The sequence below is a fragment of the Lissotriton helveticus genome, chromosome 9 (assembly GCF_964261635.1).
Source record: "Lissotriton helveticus chromosome 9, aLisHel1.1, whole genome shotgun sequence".
In the NCBI taxonomy this organism is placed as follows: Eukaryota; Metazoa; Chordata; class Amphibia; order Caudata; family Salamandridae; genus Lissotriton; species Lissotriton helveticus.
The window spans coordinates 65,208,193-65,226,972 of NC_136070.1; the positions used below are offsets into that span (position 1 = coordinate 65,208,193).

The 18,780-nt window shown below is 43.2% G+C and overlaps 1 protein-coding gene across 1 annotated transcript in view; it reads left to right on the forward strand.

The window, feature by feature from the left end:
- The window catches only part of DCAF5 (DDB1 and CUL4 associated factor 5), a 363,408-nt gene that overhangs the window by 62,048 nt on the left and 282,580 nt on the right, over window positions 1-18,780 (forward strand). Inside the window, exon 2 of the mRNA XM_078659462.1 lies at window positions 572-715. Coding sequence (XP_078515588.1) covers window positions 572-715 — 144 coding nt within the window. The remainder of the gene's footprint in view (window positions 1-571; window positions 716-18,780) is intronic.

The following is an 18,780-nucleotide window of genomic DNA, read 5'->3' on the forward strand; positions in this document are numbered from 1 at the left end:
TGTGATCTCTATTTTGTGTCTGTTAGTTTCCCCATGCAAGCCTTTCAATAATGATGAGCAAAACTTCAAGAATAAATTATGGATATGCACTTTACTTGAAAAGACCCCCTCCTCCAGTACCTACATTTATTTGAAAGTAAAGAGTAAAGGTAACTGAACAAAATATTCACTGGATGTGAATAAATAACACAATATTTACAACACAAAAATAACATTTCTAGTAAACTAATATAATTTAAACGATACTGGTATTTTTACTGGAGCTAGCCTCCAAGTTATGGTAGGTACGATTTCTTCTAGTGATTTTTGAATATGTCTCCTTTAAAGGCCTTCTGCAGTTGAGTTGGCATCAGATCAGCATGGTGATATTGTTGTATATAATATAAAAAAGTACAAGGGGGACATAAATGGGCAGATTCCTGTATATTACTGGGCTGTGAGTACTTGCTTCATCTTTGATGATTACGCCATCTGGTTTTTCAGAGCACTGCTATATGGGTTGGTGGTTATTGTTACTTATCAAATATTCGAAGAGTATGTTTATGTTAATATACATGTTTCCCCTTCGCAGGTGGAGATGACCGCAGGGTCCTACTTTGGCACATGGAGCAAGCCATTCATTCACGAGTCCACCCCATTCAGCTGAAAGGGGAACACCATTCCAATATCTTCTGCCTGGCCTTCAACAGCGGGAACACAAGGGTGTTCTCAGGAGGTAAGCGTGCAGTGTCCACAGACCAGCCCAGCTGCGAGCTTAGGATGTATGCGAGGGTGATGCTGCTTGAGGGCTTCTAGTGCACTTGTATCTCGACTATGATAGTTGCATCACTGTTTGAGAATACTGGGTGTCACCTCTCAGCTGTGAGTTGCTATGCCATTTCTGCATCTTAATATGCATCCTCTTATCTGTAGTTTATGCTTTTCAAAACACAAGACTGGAGTCATCTGAGTTCAAGAAAAATAAAGCCAAGGCAAAGCCCATAAGCCTATATTTGATATACGAATACATGTAGCGTACACATTAAAGCCAGACCAGCAGCAAAAGGTGAACTGAATTAAAGGCTTCTTAGCCTATGAGACAGCTCTGTTTTTGTTTCTAATTGAAATGAAGGTTGGGTGCCCAATATAGTCCTCTTGTAAGTTTATTGACCAGGGAAATAAAAGAATGGCATAACGAAGGCTCCTTTTCCACGTAAGATTTTTTTGACCCTGGCACTAAAAGAGGGCGGTACTGAAGGTAAAGGAACCTTTACAGTAGACAGCCTTTCATTTCAGTGAAACAGGGAGAAATAGTAAAAACCCGCCCTGGTGGCAAGTTTGAGAAGCTGCTGGGGTGGTTGTTGGTGGGCGGGTGGTGGGGAGGGTTCAGGGGGTGTAACAGTAAGCGCACACAAGAGGGAGAGTAAAAATTGGATTTGAGATTGGTGCATGCAGGAGTAACGAGAAGCACCCAGGGGGAAAAGGAGGGGTCGGGAGGGAACAGAGAGGAGAAACAGAAGAATAGCAGAGTAGGATTAGGGAGGGCGCCAGCAGGGGGAACAGCAAGGACTATAGTTGTAAAGTAGTCCCTCAGGCAGTTAATTGGAGGACCCGAGTGGGAAGTTGTAGAACACACCAAGACAGCCAATAGCAGTGCGTGAGATGCAAAACGTGGTTGGCAAGGTCTCTGGCCAATGGCTGAAAGAGGATGGCCAAAGAAAGCCAATGTCTGATCCGAAACTGTATATTGTAAACAATAGGTCTATTTCACAGCTGTGCTGTCAAAACCTATTCCTTAAAAAAGAATGGGATGACCTACTCACACCTACACAGCACAGCTTGGGTACTCTGATTTGTAAACTAAAAAAATAGTCGATTAGAACGAGTCATCTGAACCCAAAATGGCCTAAGACATTATGTTGTTGCTGCTTACAAATATTACATTGTGTGCTTCATTTGAGACGTCCCACTGGTTTTAAACTTATGATTCACAGAAAGTATGTCATTCTCATGAATTAAGTAGACATGATGGCTAGCTGAGTTAAGCTGGGTAACTCAAAATGATGGAGCCTGTGTTTGGAAGGAATCAATGCGCAGGATGGGGTGGTGGAGACGGCTGACGAGAGAGACGCCCCTTTGTCAGAGTGGCCTTATGCCGCAGGTGAACACCTCGGTAGGGTTTAGACAATGGGATGCCAGAGGCATTTCCATGTAATGCGAGGTACCACCATGAGGTCCTTCTGGGAGCTCAGGAACGAATTTGCCATGCCACATTCACAATTTTACAAATACCTACAACTGCGACATGCCTTATTCCCATATGTCACACATTTGGAATCTCTCCCACAGTGTATTCCGATAGAGGCAAAGGTTTTTATGGGGGACTCGGGGGGGACCACAAGACTGCAAAGATATATCAAACTATAGTGACAAACCTCTCCATAACCTTAGATTCATTTCCATCTGATAACTTTATTTCGGTCAAGGACCATAAAAGTGCAGATAAAATACATACAAAGCACAAATCATTAAGACAATAAATAATGAACAGGTCAATTTTAAATATAAAAAAGATTAACCTCAGCAGTTATCAAGGACCAAAAGGTATAAAATTCATAGTTGATCGAATATATCATACAAAGGCTTTCCTTCTACGCCACATACCAAACAAGATACGGGATACAGCGAAAACTATCGGGGGATGGGTATCATAAGTTAAAACCCGACATGCCTGTATAACATTTCTAAACCCAAGATTCCTACATAATGGGGTTAGCCAACACTTCCTTATCATTACATACGCAGGGCAAAAGAACATTACATGGGGGACATGTTCACGTTTATAGTTACATGCCGGACAGACCTCCTTATCCGGGTTTGCCCATTTACAAGCAAATGCCCTAAGCGGTAGGCCGCCATGTCTTAGCTGCGTGTATAATTTCCTCGCAAGTGGAGGTTGTATTACATCTAAGAATTCCTCTAATCGAGAGTCCATTTTTACTAGGAGGAACTCTACTGACAGCCTACCCAAGGTTGTTGAACTCTGGAGGGTTAGTGAGTTCTGCCACCTCAACTGAGTTTGTAGATCCGATTTTGATATCCCCGGGCAACACAGCTCGGGGTCACCTTAGATTCACTCGGGAAAAATGTCAGACAGACCTTGGTTCCCTTGACAGTGATGATTGAACAGAAGCCTTGGAATCCCTGAGGGGCGCCGCAATAGCTTCTCTCCTCAGACTTATTTTAGTTTAAATATTTACACCGTGCTTATTTTACCAGATACAGGCTGTGGAGGGTGTGGCTGATAGATTCCCCTACGTGTCTATGATGTGGCCGCACGGAAGGCACTCTTATACATACCATTTGGGAATGTACTGCGCTTAGTAAGTTTTGGAGGGGTGTTACGAATTGCTTATCAGAGGTGCAGGGATGGGAAATACCTTTTGTCTCCTAAGCTTGCCCTCTTACATATCACAGAAGAAATCGGAAGAAACATCTATAAAAGACACCTGTTATTCTTGGGCCTTACCCTGGCAAAAAGAGATATAGCTAGGGCATGGAAAGATCCGGCTCCACCTAAATTGGGAGCTTGGAAGGCAGGCCTTGATTGGTGTATGGGCCAGGAACAGCCTATCTTTAAAGTGCGGGGATGCCTGCAAAAGCACCCCAAAAATATGGAAACGTTAGGCAGATTTCAGGGGTCTCATATTAGAACCTCCTTCACCACAAACTACTGAAGTGGGAACCTTCTGAGAACGAATGTATGACGTTACAACGCATGCTTTTACCACGCATGCTGTTATAACGCAGGTTATACTACGCACACCATTACAACGCATTGCACTTGGGGGTGCTGGATAGTGAATAGTTTAATTTACTATTCCAACTCCAGTCCCCCTGGACACTAGGCAAGGTGTTGGATAGTAAATTAAACTTATTCCCTATCCTAGAGCGCCCCTCAGTGTAATGCGTTGTAATGGTATGCGTAGTAAAACCTGCGTTGTAACAGCACTGCGTGGTAAAAGTTGCGTTGTAAAGGATGTTTACCTCTGAGAACTTATCACAGGGAAGAGCGATGATACAAAGGGCTATGATATATGTGGAATGGCTTGATGGGTATGATCTATGGACTACTTCACGGCATGAGACACACTTGTGTGTAAAGTTAAGGGCTGATGTTCACAAACCCGAGAAGGTTTTTTTTTTGTATTATAAATGTCATATAGAAGTCACCTGCTTGAAAGCTATTGTATTGATCAATGTATATTCTTTTTCCTCTGTAAAGAATGTGATTATCTTATCTGATGACTCAATTAAAAAGAGTTTTGAAAAAATAAAAATGATGGAGCCTGTGGCAAGGGGCCCCCTCAGTCTCCCGTATGTCACAAGTATTCATAGACCTATGGGCACCATGAAGGGTCTGGGCCACCCAACTGCGCAGGTGCCTGCGTTACGCCCCTAGCGTAAAGCCCCACCAAAACAACTGTTTGTTATTCTTGGGTGCAAAATCACTTTGAATTTACAGGTGTTGCAATGTTAGGTTTTCAATAACTGAAATGCTTATTATAATATATGTAGGTCTTGGAGCTAGTTGTGCATTGTAGACACCCCCAAACATTGCAGGATAAAAGTCGTAAGCGCATTTTTTAAGCAGGTTGCGAAATATGTTAATATTGTTGTTATTTTTTTTCCGATTAACAGTCAAAGTGTCTGCATGTAGCCGTCACATTCCAGTTTGTGATTAGTGATTGAAAAATTACTTCCGCTTACAGGACAGCACTAGTTTCATGCCTAGGTGGTTTACTTTAGTCATACTGTAGCAGAATACATTAATTAAAATTATACCCTGGTGGAACCGCCCTGTCTTTCCAGGTCCTGGCAGTTACGATAGGATTCTGCCTCTATCAGGACATTTTGTCTGTTGGGGGAAATACCTTAAGGCGCAGTTGGACAAGCAGCACCTATTGGTGTGAAGAGGTGTTTTTAGCCATTGAAATTAACTGTTGCTGCACAATAGGCTCCTCACCCCCCAGGCCTCTGTCCCACTGCACCTGCTGCACTAATGATAGCTACACCCTTGGAAATGAAATATTTTGTGCAGAACCCGGCTCTTACACGCATACATGCCCGCAGACCTAATTCAGTCGAGAGACTTCTGATTTTTAAAGCCAAAAGTGGCTTTAATGTAGCTTTCTCGTGCCTGGAATTACCCCCTTTACAATGCAAGTTAATGAGGAAAATAAATCTCTTTATTCATTTCATTTTTTAGCCTCTGTCTCTTTGTCCTTTCCCAATGCTGGTATGTATGTAAAAGCTGTGTTGGTTTTTAACATTTCTGTGGTTTGTATTTTTTTGGTGAACTTAATTCTGAAGGGAAGCCTCGGAGGCAACCACGTGACATGGCGGATGCCACGAGTGTTGCAGAGCATTCTAAAATGGACTCAGCGCAGTCGGTCTTTTTAGGGCAGGTTATCTCGCCTATGTGTCTGTGGCCATAATTTAAGCTTTAGATCCCGTTATCTACTTATCACCAACAGATTTATCGACTAGTTTGTCATGGAGGAGACACCTTTTTAGGTCTCCGCCGACGAAAGACTGCGCACATGCGCAGTCTCGCTGGCGACACTTAATGGGATAGAGAGAACACCATTAGCGAGGTTAAGCCCCGCCCCTCTTCTCCATTGGCTGGCCTCCTAAACTGTGGCCAGCCATTGGAGAAGAGGTCCTAGTGACGTTCTTCTTTCTATCTAAGCCCCGTCCTTTTCAGACTGGGGGGCGTGTTTTTGACTTTGTTTCTTTCTTTCTTTGATGTTTTTAGGTCTCGGCCTATGACGGTCAAAAACACGCCCCCCAGTCTGAAAAGGACGGGGCTTAGACACAAAAGGCTGTGTCATGGCAAGCCCCTAGCTATAATTCCATGGTGTGATCCTGTTATACTCCGCTTATTTCTCCTAGAATGGCGTCCCATGGAGCCCCACTTTGTTCTGACATTCAAACCTCAGAGCACTCATTTACATTAGAATGCTCAATCATAATTATTTGTGGAATCATATAATAGAAGTGGCAAGTGGGACATTCTGCGCAGTTAAAATACTTTTATCACCTTCCAACGCCGATCAAGCTGGGACGCCGGTTCGATCACACGGTGTTCCTTACTCTATCTAAGTGACAGTGTCGCTGTTTGTGTCATTGGCCACGGAACGCCCCCCTCCCCTGCGCTTCACGTCCCGGATGTGGGTGGAGACGTGGCTCTGTCAGTGAGAGTTTCCAGTAGTGGAGCTTCGGAGGGTGACATTTACGCATGGAGCTCCAGGGGCTGGAGACGGGAGCCCAGTTGGACCCGGGGCTCTGGACGAGGCCTCCTAGGCTTCTCTCCCGCCGGATGTGCTATGCATGGCCGGGCTTCTGGGCGCCTCGCTGCGGGCGCTGCACGAGGCCCACAGGCTGCGCTGGTGCCACAAGTGGTGCGGGTCCTGGAGCTGCTCGAGGCCTTCGCCGAGCGCGGAGAGGAGCAGCCGGGGCCGGCGGACGCTGCGGGCCGACGAGGAGCGGGCCAAGGTGAGGGGGAGGTTGCACTCGCAGGAGGGGTTGCTTCGCAGTGGATTTAAACGGAATCTCAATTCAAAGCCCCGCAGGTATCACATTGTAGAGATTTTGTTCAAAGGCGTGATGTTTGAACAGTATACAATGATTCCTGAAACCTCTTGCATGACCGTCATTTGGCGGATCCAAGATTCATTTTCAGCCAAATAATGCCCGGATTCAGTTCTTTAAATCGGATTGAAAAGATGTGCATATCCACTGTGCAATGATGGTGCATTAATATTCACTTTACAATAGATCAATCATGTCCAATCCCCATTGTACAATAGTAGTGAACACTCACGGTATAAGAACGGTGTATATTTATGGTGCAGAAGCAGTGTATACCCATAATGCAGTAGTGGTGTACATTTACTGTGCAAATGAAATGTGTATACGTTGTCAATTATTTGTGTACACCTTTTTCCAATAGTGTGGTACAACCATTGTGTCACACCATAAGGCCGGTGTGTTATAAGGCGGAGAAAATCAGAGCTTTGATACCAGCAATGTCTGGGTGTTACAGTCTCAATTAGGCAGTCTGGGAGCATAGGCAGGGACTGTCTCGATTTCTCAGATGTACAAGATGCAGGCCCCTACATATTGCTGAAGCCGGGCTGTCAACGGATAACTCTTGCCAGCAGCGACCGACGTCACACCGGCTCACTGTATCAAAGCAATAATGCCATTGTAACAGTCTGAAGGTCTCACTGCAGCCACGAATCTTAAATAAGCCATTTCAATAATAGGGCAGCCTCGCGATACATGTAATATAATGTCTTCGCAAGCCATCGGAAACCTTTATACTTTTTTCATCCCCGCCCTCCCCACAAAAAAAACCAACAAAACATGATGCCACCGGGCGACTTCCACATCAGCATACGTGATTTCTGTTTATCAATCGGACGCATAGACCTCGCTCGTGGCAAATATCTGCGCAGATGAAGATTTCAAAGGCACTGACCTCAAAAGGGCGCTCTCACCCCGCAAGCAGCCCACAGAAGTGTGGCTCAATGGGTGGAGAAGTGTGGCTCAATGGTTAGAGCGGCAGACCCTAATGCAGAGGTCTAACCCGGGACCACGGTTCAATTCCCCGCCTCGGCGGGTCTTGGGCTCAAAATTCCACGGACCTGATAATTCTCGCCTCTGTGCCTATTCCAATCATGGAGTCCCACTCTGCAACTCTGGGCAATAGCTTGCTTAATCTCCACAACGGCCCCCACAATGCTAAGGATGCCTGGCCTCCACCTTGGGGGTGCCCAGGAGTGGTCACCTCACAGGGAAAGCCAGGATGGGTTCCACAGTGGTATTCGTACAAGCGCCTTGAGACCCTTGCGGGTGAGTAGTGCGCTATTCAAGTATCCATTTACATTTTACATTTACCCGCCTCCCAGAAATAGTTCCTGAGTGAAAGTTACACCTGCAGCACATTAACACCCTTTTTTTCCGTCTTCCCCTGTTGTGGAAACTGCGAAAGAATGTAAAACAAAAGATCATTTGAAATTCTCATGTCACCCATGAAATGACCGCTAGCTCTGTGTGTGGCTCTGTGTGGCTCTGTGTGTGTGTGTGTGTGTGTGTGTGTGTGTGTGTGTGTGTGCGTGTGTGCAAATGCAATAGGTACTACTCACTACTCACTCTACTACTTACTCTACAACTCTCTAATACTCCCTGGTCTACTACTCACACTCTGCTACTCTCTACTACTCACTCTACTACTCTCTACTCACTCTACTACTAACTATACTCACCACTACTCACTCTAGTACTCTCTACAACTCTCTACTACTCACTCTCTATTAAGAACTATTACTCTCTAGTACTCACTCTACTACTCTACTACACACTCTCTACTCCTCACTATTACTCACCCTACTACTTACTCTCTACTACTCACTTCCTACTACACTCTACTCACACTCTACTAATCACTATCTGTTATTCACTCTCTACAACTCTATACTACTCACTCTACTACTCTCTAATACTCTAGTCACTACTACTCTACTCTCTACTACTCTACTCACTACTACTCACCCTCTACTACTCTCAAACCAATATACTTCTCACTCTCTAATACTGCCTACAACTCACTACTACTCTACTCTCTACAACTCTACTCTCTATTAGTCTACTACTAACTACTACTCACTACTACTACTCTCTACTGCTCATCTATTGCCATTGTAAAGGACAATGCCATTTATTTATCTGTTTTCAAAACCAACACATAAATAAAAAAATTGTCATTTACAATGCCAATAGCTCTAACTTTTGCAAAGGCGAGACCGTTGCATTGTAAATGCTTGTTTCCTTAAGCACTGGCAGGATAGGATGATGGTATGAAAGAAGATGATTGAGTAGTGAAAACTTTGGTATTTCTTTGGAGGTTATAGACTTCTTTACAGTTAATATGCCCTGAGGAAGTTCAGTAGAACAAAATGCATTGTGGTTGTAGCAGTGATTGATTTTATCCAACAAGAAGAACATTTTTGGAAATTAATAAAGAAGAAATAGGAACTATTACTGCCCGGATTGGACTTTTCAGTCGTTGTAGATTTATTTGGGTAGCCCTAGTGTTTTTTATTTTTTATTATGTACTGCTTTGCAGCAGTACTACTAGCAGCTGGTACTGCATAGAGTGTGCACCAAGTTGATAATAAGCGACAATTTTTGATGTGTTATCCTTTGTAACTAGCGCTATGTTTAGTTTTGTTTGTAGCTTCAGTGGGTGACCTCAGGGATGCTTACTTGGTAGGCATGTTGACTGTCAGTTTGCTGATTTGGTGTTTGAGGATCAATTCCAAATAAGATGTTACTTTGATGTGCCCAACGGGGTTCATGGAGGCTGGGGTTGGTATATCAGGCCAGGTTGATGTTGGGCACGAACAGGTTATATTGACTCTCAGGCTATCAGCAGGAATTACTTCATTTGTTTTTTGGCGTAGAGGTGGGGATGCTAAAGCCCACTCCGCAGAATCTTGTAGTTACTCGATTGTGTCCACCTCTCTCATGGTCTCTGATTCAGAAATTCAACACCTTATATTTGCACTTGTATTTTGAAAGGTGTGTTATGATTTGGCACTGGCCTTGTGCAGACCTGGATTAGCAAGGCATGAGCATGGAGTCTTTGGGTGGTCTGTACTTTTATGCGGTGGATTGAATGAGAATTGTTTAAGGCACTAGCTGAAGCTGTGGAAATATTTCAGTGCTTTGGCCTTAATGACAGTCACAAATGTTAATTTGCCATGAATAAATTGCTGCACTGTGGTCAGTGTAGGTAAACGCTACTGAACGCTCCTGCTCCCTGATACCAAGATACTTGCTTCTTCTATTTGAAGTATGCAGTCTAGAACACTTTCATAAGATGCTTTTTGTTCCGCTTCTTCTGGAAGAGCAAGTAATCTACTGAACGAGTACTGTCGCTTGTTGGTTTGTAGCGATCACGAGGGCTATTCTAAGCAGCCTTTGTCGTAAAGAGTTTTCTGTAGTATTTTCAGTGTTTCTTTTGTTGTATTTCCTTTATTCAACCACCTTAGATTTCTCCTAATTTTTACTTCATTTTGCTGTTCTTAACATTGAAATCAACTTTACTTTGTCCCCTTGATATAGTCCTACCATTTCTTTGCCTAGTCCCTAACCCTAAACTTTACCATAATGCTTTTGCTTTTCATAATTATTATTTATGTTTAAGTGTTCTATATATATATTCCTATTTTTATCAACCCAAATTTTATTAAATTGACATATTTCGGTATCGTTTTGTAATTTTCATGCAGCAATACTAATATAATACATTTTGGAGCAAAAGTGACAAGATAATACGATTTAAAGGCATCTTTATTGCTCATTCCCTTTGGGAGCAATAAAAATGCCTTTAAATCATGTTATCTTGTCACTTTTGCTCTGTTTGCCTCACTGACAGAATGTAGAAAAAAGACAACATAACTGTTTAACCCCTTCGACGCTCATGACGAGCTCAGCTCGTCATGAGGTACACCTCTCGTACACTCATGACGAGCTGAGCTCGTCATGAACCGCGGGTTTTAAAAAAACTCAGCACACCGCGGTAAATCGTACCGCGGCTAAGGTGTTAAAAACCATTTCAGAACAGGAGAATTCATTAAAATAAATGATATAAAAGCATCTTAGTCTTTCCTTGGAAAAGAGAGGAAAGACTTTTATGGACAGCAGGGATGTGGAATTCCAATAGCCCAACGCCCAGAACATATTGTTTGGGGTCAGGCGCAACAAAACAAGTTTTCACGTGCATTTTGTCCCTGTGACAAGTAGGCCCAACCCCCTGCAGCACAAACCCTTTGGCTGCATTGTTTGCAGTACCACATTATGGATCAGGGAAGAGCACTGTCTGCAGTTCAGGTAATTTTTTTGCCCAAATGTTAATGCTGTTCAAACTTGTATTTTATGGTTCATTAATTGAAAGCATTTATTATTAGGGTGAGCACTCCAAGTAAATGTTGTAAGCTCTGACTGCACTACTGACAGTGGTTCCAGTATAAAAATGTGTACACACGTTTTCAAGTTTAGCAATATGAGGCTATGTATAATGCTCTCTGATTTGATGCAAATATTGGCAGAAGCTTGAAAGCAAGATTGAGGATTCTTTGCTTTCAATATAAAATGTTCATGAAAAAATGAAAGCTGGAAAAAAAAACATTTTGCTAAACTACTGTAAAATTTCAGGTAGCATTTCTTTGCAGCATCATTTAGTAACGTGTTAATGCATGCTAGTATTTCCCAAAAATATTCATGATGAAAAATCAGTTTAACCAGTTTCAATAAGATTATGGGAAACAAAAATAAACAAACATTGGCAAAGCCAGTAGGTCTGAAATTGGTGGTCAGCATTTTAATTGTCAATTTGTGACTTGTTTTGGCATGGTTTTAGTAAAACATTATTGGCGTGGGAGGTGCTGAACCCTCACCATTATAACAAACATTGGCAAAAGGAAACATTTTTTTTAGCTCAAAAAGCACACACTGCCTCAGTAGTCAGTGAACAAAACTACTTTGTGTACCAATATGCTCCTTGTGAAAGAGCAGAATGCTCTCACTCACAGTGAAGCCAGCCGATACAGAGAGAGAAACAGAATTTTAATAAACACAAAAGGTCACGGTCAACGCCAGACCAAATTAGGGGCCCAATTATTAAAGAAAGTCTCAAAAGTGCACCCATGGTACATGTCCTTGCTTTAGGTGCAGCGATACAGCTTTCGTGAATTCCCAAGAATTTACAGAAGTAGGACAAGAAATAGTACTCCTAGAAAATATTTGTGAACTCCATTTTAGCATGAGCAAATATGCATGTGTAGATTTGCTCATGTGAAAATCTGAGTGTTTGCAAGTTCACTTTCCCTGTAACCACATTTTCCCAACTCTGGAAGAAGGCTTACGTCTGCTATTGTCAGGAGTAAATTTCCAAAATTTCTCAGTATGGGAAAAGGTTTTAGCAGAGTTGTTGAAAACCCTTAAAACATGCAAGTTAGTAGGTTCGCACATACTCAAAAGGGCATTCTATCCCTGAAACTATTGCTTACCACTTCCTTTAGCCCAGTATGACGATCTGCGGTAACGTGGCAACATAAGGGTTTTGCAAGTATTCAAACACTACTATGGTATGATCCCTGGCATAATCAGAGAGGCTATATCAGATCTCTTATATAATGAGATTGCTGCCATAATTTGTCGCTGCAATACGTAGCACCAAAGGGGCAGGTGGATTTTGTTACAGGACAAGTAGATTTATGATGCAACCTGCCCCATGGACAAGTAGATATTTTATTAAATTCCACACCCCTTTGGACACATAAACATGCCGGATCTATTATGACAAAACACTGTTCATATTTCCATTTATCTACTCCACTATATGTCATGTTATTGATCATTGCTCTTACTTAATAGCAAATGGCATAACTCATCATTAGACTTTAGACTTCCCTTTTGTCGGTTTGTTGTATTTGGTGTTTTTTCAGTGCAAACCAGTGTTTACTATTTTTTTTTTTTGTGCTCTGCAAAAAAATCTTGAGAATGGTGTTTTTCCAGTGTGTATAAACAAATTTGCTCAAATTAACATCCTTTCGATATTTCTTTCTTTTCTCAGCACAATCTTCCTTCTGTCCTGCTCCTAATTCCCTTCTTTGTGCCAAGTATGTGAAACTGACCTGTCAAGTAAAATTTAATCAATTCCCTCACTTCCATGCCTGTCCCTTTTCACAGCACTCAAACATCTCCTTCCAGTAGTCCAGTCCCAGCACAAATTTATGAAGGATGTGCATGGCTGAATATATCTTTACACCTCTTTCAGATTTAAACAAATATATTTCTTGTTGGCATTTTGTGATAATACACACCATGCTGTATTCAATGACAGTCAGTGGTACATATAAGTAACTTGGAAGTGTGTATAAAGAAAAAGGAGCTGAAAAAAGGACGAAAGACAGAAAAAAGAAGATTGGCAATGAGAAGCAACACACTGTATTGAACACGAGTCATAGAGTACACAACCACGACTACTGTGACAATATCACTTATTAGTACATTGTGATACTCCCCAGTTTAAATAGGCAACAATCCTCTTTATTTGGTATACCCACTAGCACATAGGGTGACGTAAGAAAGCGATGGTCAGAGGGTAGGGCCCTCCTGTCTGGCCCTAAGGGAAGGGGATACATGTGGTGCCTGGGGCCCAATGTTATGCTACAGGGGGGCTGTCATTGCGATAAAGCAGTTACGTCTCCTGAACTCCAATGAATAAGCAAAGATTCCCAGATGTCTTTGGGACAACACTGTGATGGCATCAGTTCCCAAAAGTTGTTCGGAGCAATATGCAGTATCCTGCAAACAGGCCTCCACTGTGGGCGCCAGGTGTCTGCCCCAGTTCATGGCCACACTGCGTTTGGCCAGAAGAAGCATAGCTGTGAGCCTGCATTGGCCAGCTCGATTATCCCTGACATAGCCTAGTAATCCTACCAGTGGGGTGCAGGCAATATGAGGATCAGTTATCGACTGTGTAATCAAGAATCAAGAAAACGTCCTATCAAAAATTGGCTATCTAAAGGCGCTCCTAGGCTAGGTGGAGAAAATAGGCCTGCTGTGCAGCACACCGAAGACAAACTGGGACGCAGACCAGGCTCAACTTATACATCTGTGTTGTGGTATGATATATACGGTTTAAGAATTTGATGTAAATCCACCATAATCTATAATTGCGTGACAGTAGCTCTAGGGGCCTGCAGCAGACTGACTAATGAGAATCCGTTAAGGAGAGTCCTATGTCTATGTTCCACAGCGCCCTAGCACGAGGAGTCCTCACTGGGGAGTATTGTTGACCTGTGGTGTATAGCCCTGTTATCAATTCACGCAGAGTGGGTGGGGTGAGGCTATGTTCGAGTGCTTGAAGTGTCGGAGGTTGCTTCTGAAAGGTTGTGTGGATAGCGTAACAAGTGGCTCCGATTTGATAATATAAGACGATATATAATGTGGTGGGTGTATTAGAGGGATCAGTGGCCATTGATTGCAAAAAAATATCCCCAGTGTATAGATCTGAGAATGCTGAGGCAACAAGCCCTCTGCTGGGTACCCTGGTCCTGTAGGGGTGGCACCAGCGGATCCAGGGGAATCGACGGGGCGTAAATCTAAGTGGACCATGCCCTCCTCCGGAGGCCATTCCACACCCAGCGAACATATTCCATTGTGTCTACCTCCGTTCTAGGTGCTTTATATAGAGCATAAAGTGCTGTAGTCAAATGCATGGGAGCTTCACAGTCTCTTTCCACTGCAACATGGGCTTGATGAGAAGTTGGGAGGATCCAGAAGTGTACAAATTGTGCCTGGGCGAATAGTGCATAGAGGCTCATTTCTGGTGCTCCCATTCCTCCATGGGCAGGGGGCAGTGTGAGTATTTCCCAAGAGATGCAGTGTTGGCTGCCTGCCCAAACGAGGTCCGATCTTAGAGACGCGGGAAGGCCCCAGTAAGCGGTAAGTGGACGTTAAGAAATAGATATAACAATTTAGGGAGCATCACCGTTTTAGCGATGGCTATTCGACCGGCCAATTAAAGAGGCAACTTCAACCATATAGGAATCCTGCCCTCCAACCACTCAATCGCACTGCCAAAATTGGCCGCGCCTAACTCAGTGTCTTGGCTGAGCCATAGACCCAAATAGCGCAATGACCTCCTGCCCAGTTCAAAGGGTTATCTATGCTGAATGGGTGTCTGTGAGGGGAAAAAGCGTTGATTTTGCCCAGTTTATGTGTAGGCCGGAGAAGCCACTTATGTCAAACGAAAAGATTCCTTTGGGCTCCTTATAGAGCATACAGCAATATCTAACTCACATCCAATCATAAGCTACTCACCAGCACCAGATAGAAACCGAGAGCATAATATAAAAATGTCATGTAGTCTTTATTCAATAGATACATCAAATATTTTTAAAAAAACACAAATATCACATCAATACACATATGTTAAAAACATTTCATTCACAAAGCAGAGGGAGAACTTTATGATATTCTAAAAGCCAACAAACAACAACCTGCTACATGTCAGAGTCACTTTAAGTACATAGGATTAAATACTGATGTTCCCAGTTTGATGTATAAATAACATTCCTTTTCTTCTATTCAAGCCAGATGTTATTTTAAGTGTACTTTCTTAACCAAAGCAGCTTAATTCAAGCCAGGTGTTGTTTGAGTACTCTCTTAATCAAAGAAGCGACGCGTTTCGGTGGTATCGTATGGTTCACCACCTTCTTCAGGCTAACAAATACATTAACAAATCTCCCAAATTATTCATCTAAAAAACAGTGATATAAAAGGGATATATATGAATTTTTTTACAAAAACTAAATTTTTGGGGGGGATAATCAACTTTATTAGATTTGTAACAACATGGAAATTCTTTGTTTGCAGTTCATTAAACATTGGGATAAGCATGACAATGCATATAGATATAGTTGACAGGTAGAGGGGTGGTCCATCGGGGTTGATCACGGCACCCCCCCATAGGACTGTGCCAAAGCCGGACAGCACCATACCATGTGATAGAAATCGGCTGGGGCAGAGGCACACCGTGTGAATGCTGGAGAGGATTTCATCCGGCCCTGGAATAGACGTGACGTGGTAAGGTACGCCGCATGAAGGTAATAAAGTTGGACCAGGCGCAACTTGGAGGATGTTGTCGGGGTTTTGGGCGCCATAAGGGCATCCCTCCAATCCACCTCCTCTAGGGGCGCCCAGTCAACCCTCCCATCGAGCCCTGAACCGATCCAGGGGGGAAAAAACTCAATTTTTAACATTACATATAACTCGTATTGCATTTCACATTCCATTACATCATTAATTACAATTGAAACATCTTTCTTTTAAAAAAAAAGTCTAAAAAAGTGTTTTCTATTTTACAGTCTAGGTTCCACAGATGGTGCTATCCGTACTTATGCATGCCACTTATCCGCCAGGCTCACTCACATCACTTCCAACCCTACACACACTCTATAATAATATCAAGGGTAATACCCACCCGATACTTGATGAACTGGAGGAAGATATATCTCTCCTTTCACAGAACCGGTTTCCTTCTCGGGTAAACCGCAATACTGACACTCAATATGGGAGCACACAACGTCCTCCCTAGAAAATATAATACATAGTCACGAGAAACGCGATATATTAATATCCCATCTTGGCTCCCTTAATTCTCCTATTTCTTCTTTGTTACACCAAAAAGTTTTTTTTAATTTAAAAATCTACCTTAGTAGCCTCTTTCACTGTATCATTTAGTTGTTGGACGGGCAAAAGGGAAGCAGCAACCAGGGACCACAACCACTGCAAATAAAACAACGTTCAATCCAGTATTCTATATAATTTTTCGTTGGCAAGCACATTTCTATAAAGAAAAGCATACATTAGGCATATTGTACCTGTTTTCACTGGTCCAAATTGTCTTGACCACTGGAGCTATGGCCCTCCAGACTGTCAAAGTATTTAAAAATGGATATGGGCTTCGTAAGTAGAGATACACCTCATCAATTGTGCTTTCAGGGACTCCAAAAGCCCGCCTATATAACGAAAAAGCCACAATAACATAGTAAGTTCTAATATGAACATTACCTTTCACAGTTGCCTATTTGCTTTAGTGCAGCGCGTGCCTGTCTAAAACCCGCATTCCAAAAATACGGGCGATTCTATAAGCGCTCATTTACATTTAAGATAACAAAGGCTGGAGAAGCCCTCAAAGCGCATCACTTCCCGCATGATCGCTACCAGGTTTTCTTGCAGATCGCAAATATACAGTGTGATGTCATCTGCGTACAGTGAAATAATCAATCCACATGAAGTGAAACCTATACCTCGATGCCCATGATGTTGCCTGAGTCTTGCAGCTAGAGGTTCCACCGCTATGATGAATAATAATGGCGAAAGAGGGCAACCCTGGCGTGTTCCCTAGTGATCCGACTGGGATCTGAGAGTAATCCATTCAATCGGACTTGCGCTCTGGGATGTGTGTACAAGAATTGTATATAGCAGATAAAGGTAGGGCCAATCGTTGTGTAGAGGAAAGAGATAGTTCCATTCTAGCGAGTCTCACGCTTTAGTAGCGTCGAGTAGGGCGGCCACTGCATGTATTTTCGCAGGTCAAGATGGCAAATAGGGTGTGCACATTATGTGCGGTTGAGCTGCCAGGGATAAAGCCGGATTGATCCGGTCTCACGATGTCGTGCAATAGGGGCAATAAATGATTTGCCAACATTTTTGAAAATATCTTGTTATCCACGTTGATTAGCGATAATGGCCTGTAAGAGTCTCACCTGGAGGTTGGTTTATCAGGTTTAAGGAGTGAGACGATTAAGGAGCCCTCCAACATGGCCAAAAGATGCGGGGCTAAAAGGGCTGCATGTTCTTCATAGAAGGAGGTGGTAAAGACCTGGTGCCTTATCTCCCGGGAGTGAACTTCTGGTCTGAGTGATTTCTCCTATCGTGATAGGGGAGTCTAGGTATTCTCTATGTTAATTTTCGAGCCAGAGTAGTTGAATTGTGTCTAAGTATGCTGTCAAGCCAGCCCTGTCTTGAACTGGGGTTGCCGTATACAGCTGACATATTGGTGGACATAGTTTTTACAATACCTGGGAAAGTGTCTGAGTCTTCGTCCAATAGTTCAACTACATATGTGGAGGCATGTGGTTTGCGGAGAAGGCCCGCTAGTGTTTTCCCTGGGCGATCCCCTTCCCCGTAACGACTGGCTTGGGTATCTCTACCTAAATAATTGACTTCCCGTATCGCCTCAGCGGAGTACTCCGATATTTTCTCCTGTATGGCCGCTAATGTATTCGGGTCATTAGTATGGTAGCCAACATTGCGCTCACAGTACGCGACTATCTCTGCACTATTTCCTCCTGAAACACTGCTTCAAGCAGTGCTCTCGGAGAAATACACATTGAAAATGCACGGGGCTTGAGGAGGTCTGAGGAATCGTCAATTCGCCTCAGAGGAGTACTCCTATATTTTCTCCTGTATGGCCGCTAATGTATTCGGGTCATTAGTATGGTAGCCAACATTGCGCTCACAGTACGCGACTATCCCCGCACTATTTCCTCCTGAAACACTGCTTCAAGCAGTGCTCTCGGTGGAATACACCTTGAAAATGCACCGGGCTTGAGAAGGTCTGAGGAATCGTCAATTCCAGCAGCACTGAGTTGTGGTCGATTAGCGTATGGCCCACGTGCGTAATTTTGATGCCCCATTTTTAACACCCCTGAACACCAGCCAGTAATCTATTCTCGACCAGGCGTTATGGTAGGAGGAAAAGCAGGTGCCTTCTCTCTTCTCCCCATATGTCTGTCTCCATATATCATTCAAATGATTGTCATGTATGAGGGTCGTGAGCATACAGTGTTGTCAGGTGTCACATTAAAGTCTCCTTCAAAGAGTACCGCACCGGCCCCACTCCTGCCACCAATCTGCACACCTCCAAGAAAAACAATGGAACATCTGATTTTTGGACCATTGACTGCTACTAAAATTATCGGCTGACTGTGTAGTGTGCCTGTTACGATGACATAACAATAGCCACAGAAACTGGAAGCATCCCTGGAGGCAGTACAAAGCAGAACTTACACCTCTGCCATGTAGACCGGGTGACCGGGGGGTATAACAACCCAATAGTATGACAGTTAACCGTACAGGAACAGTGATTCAGTG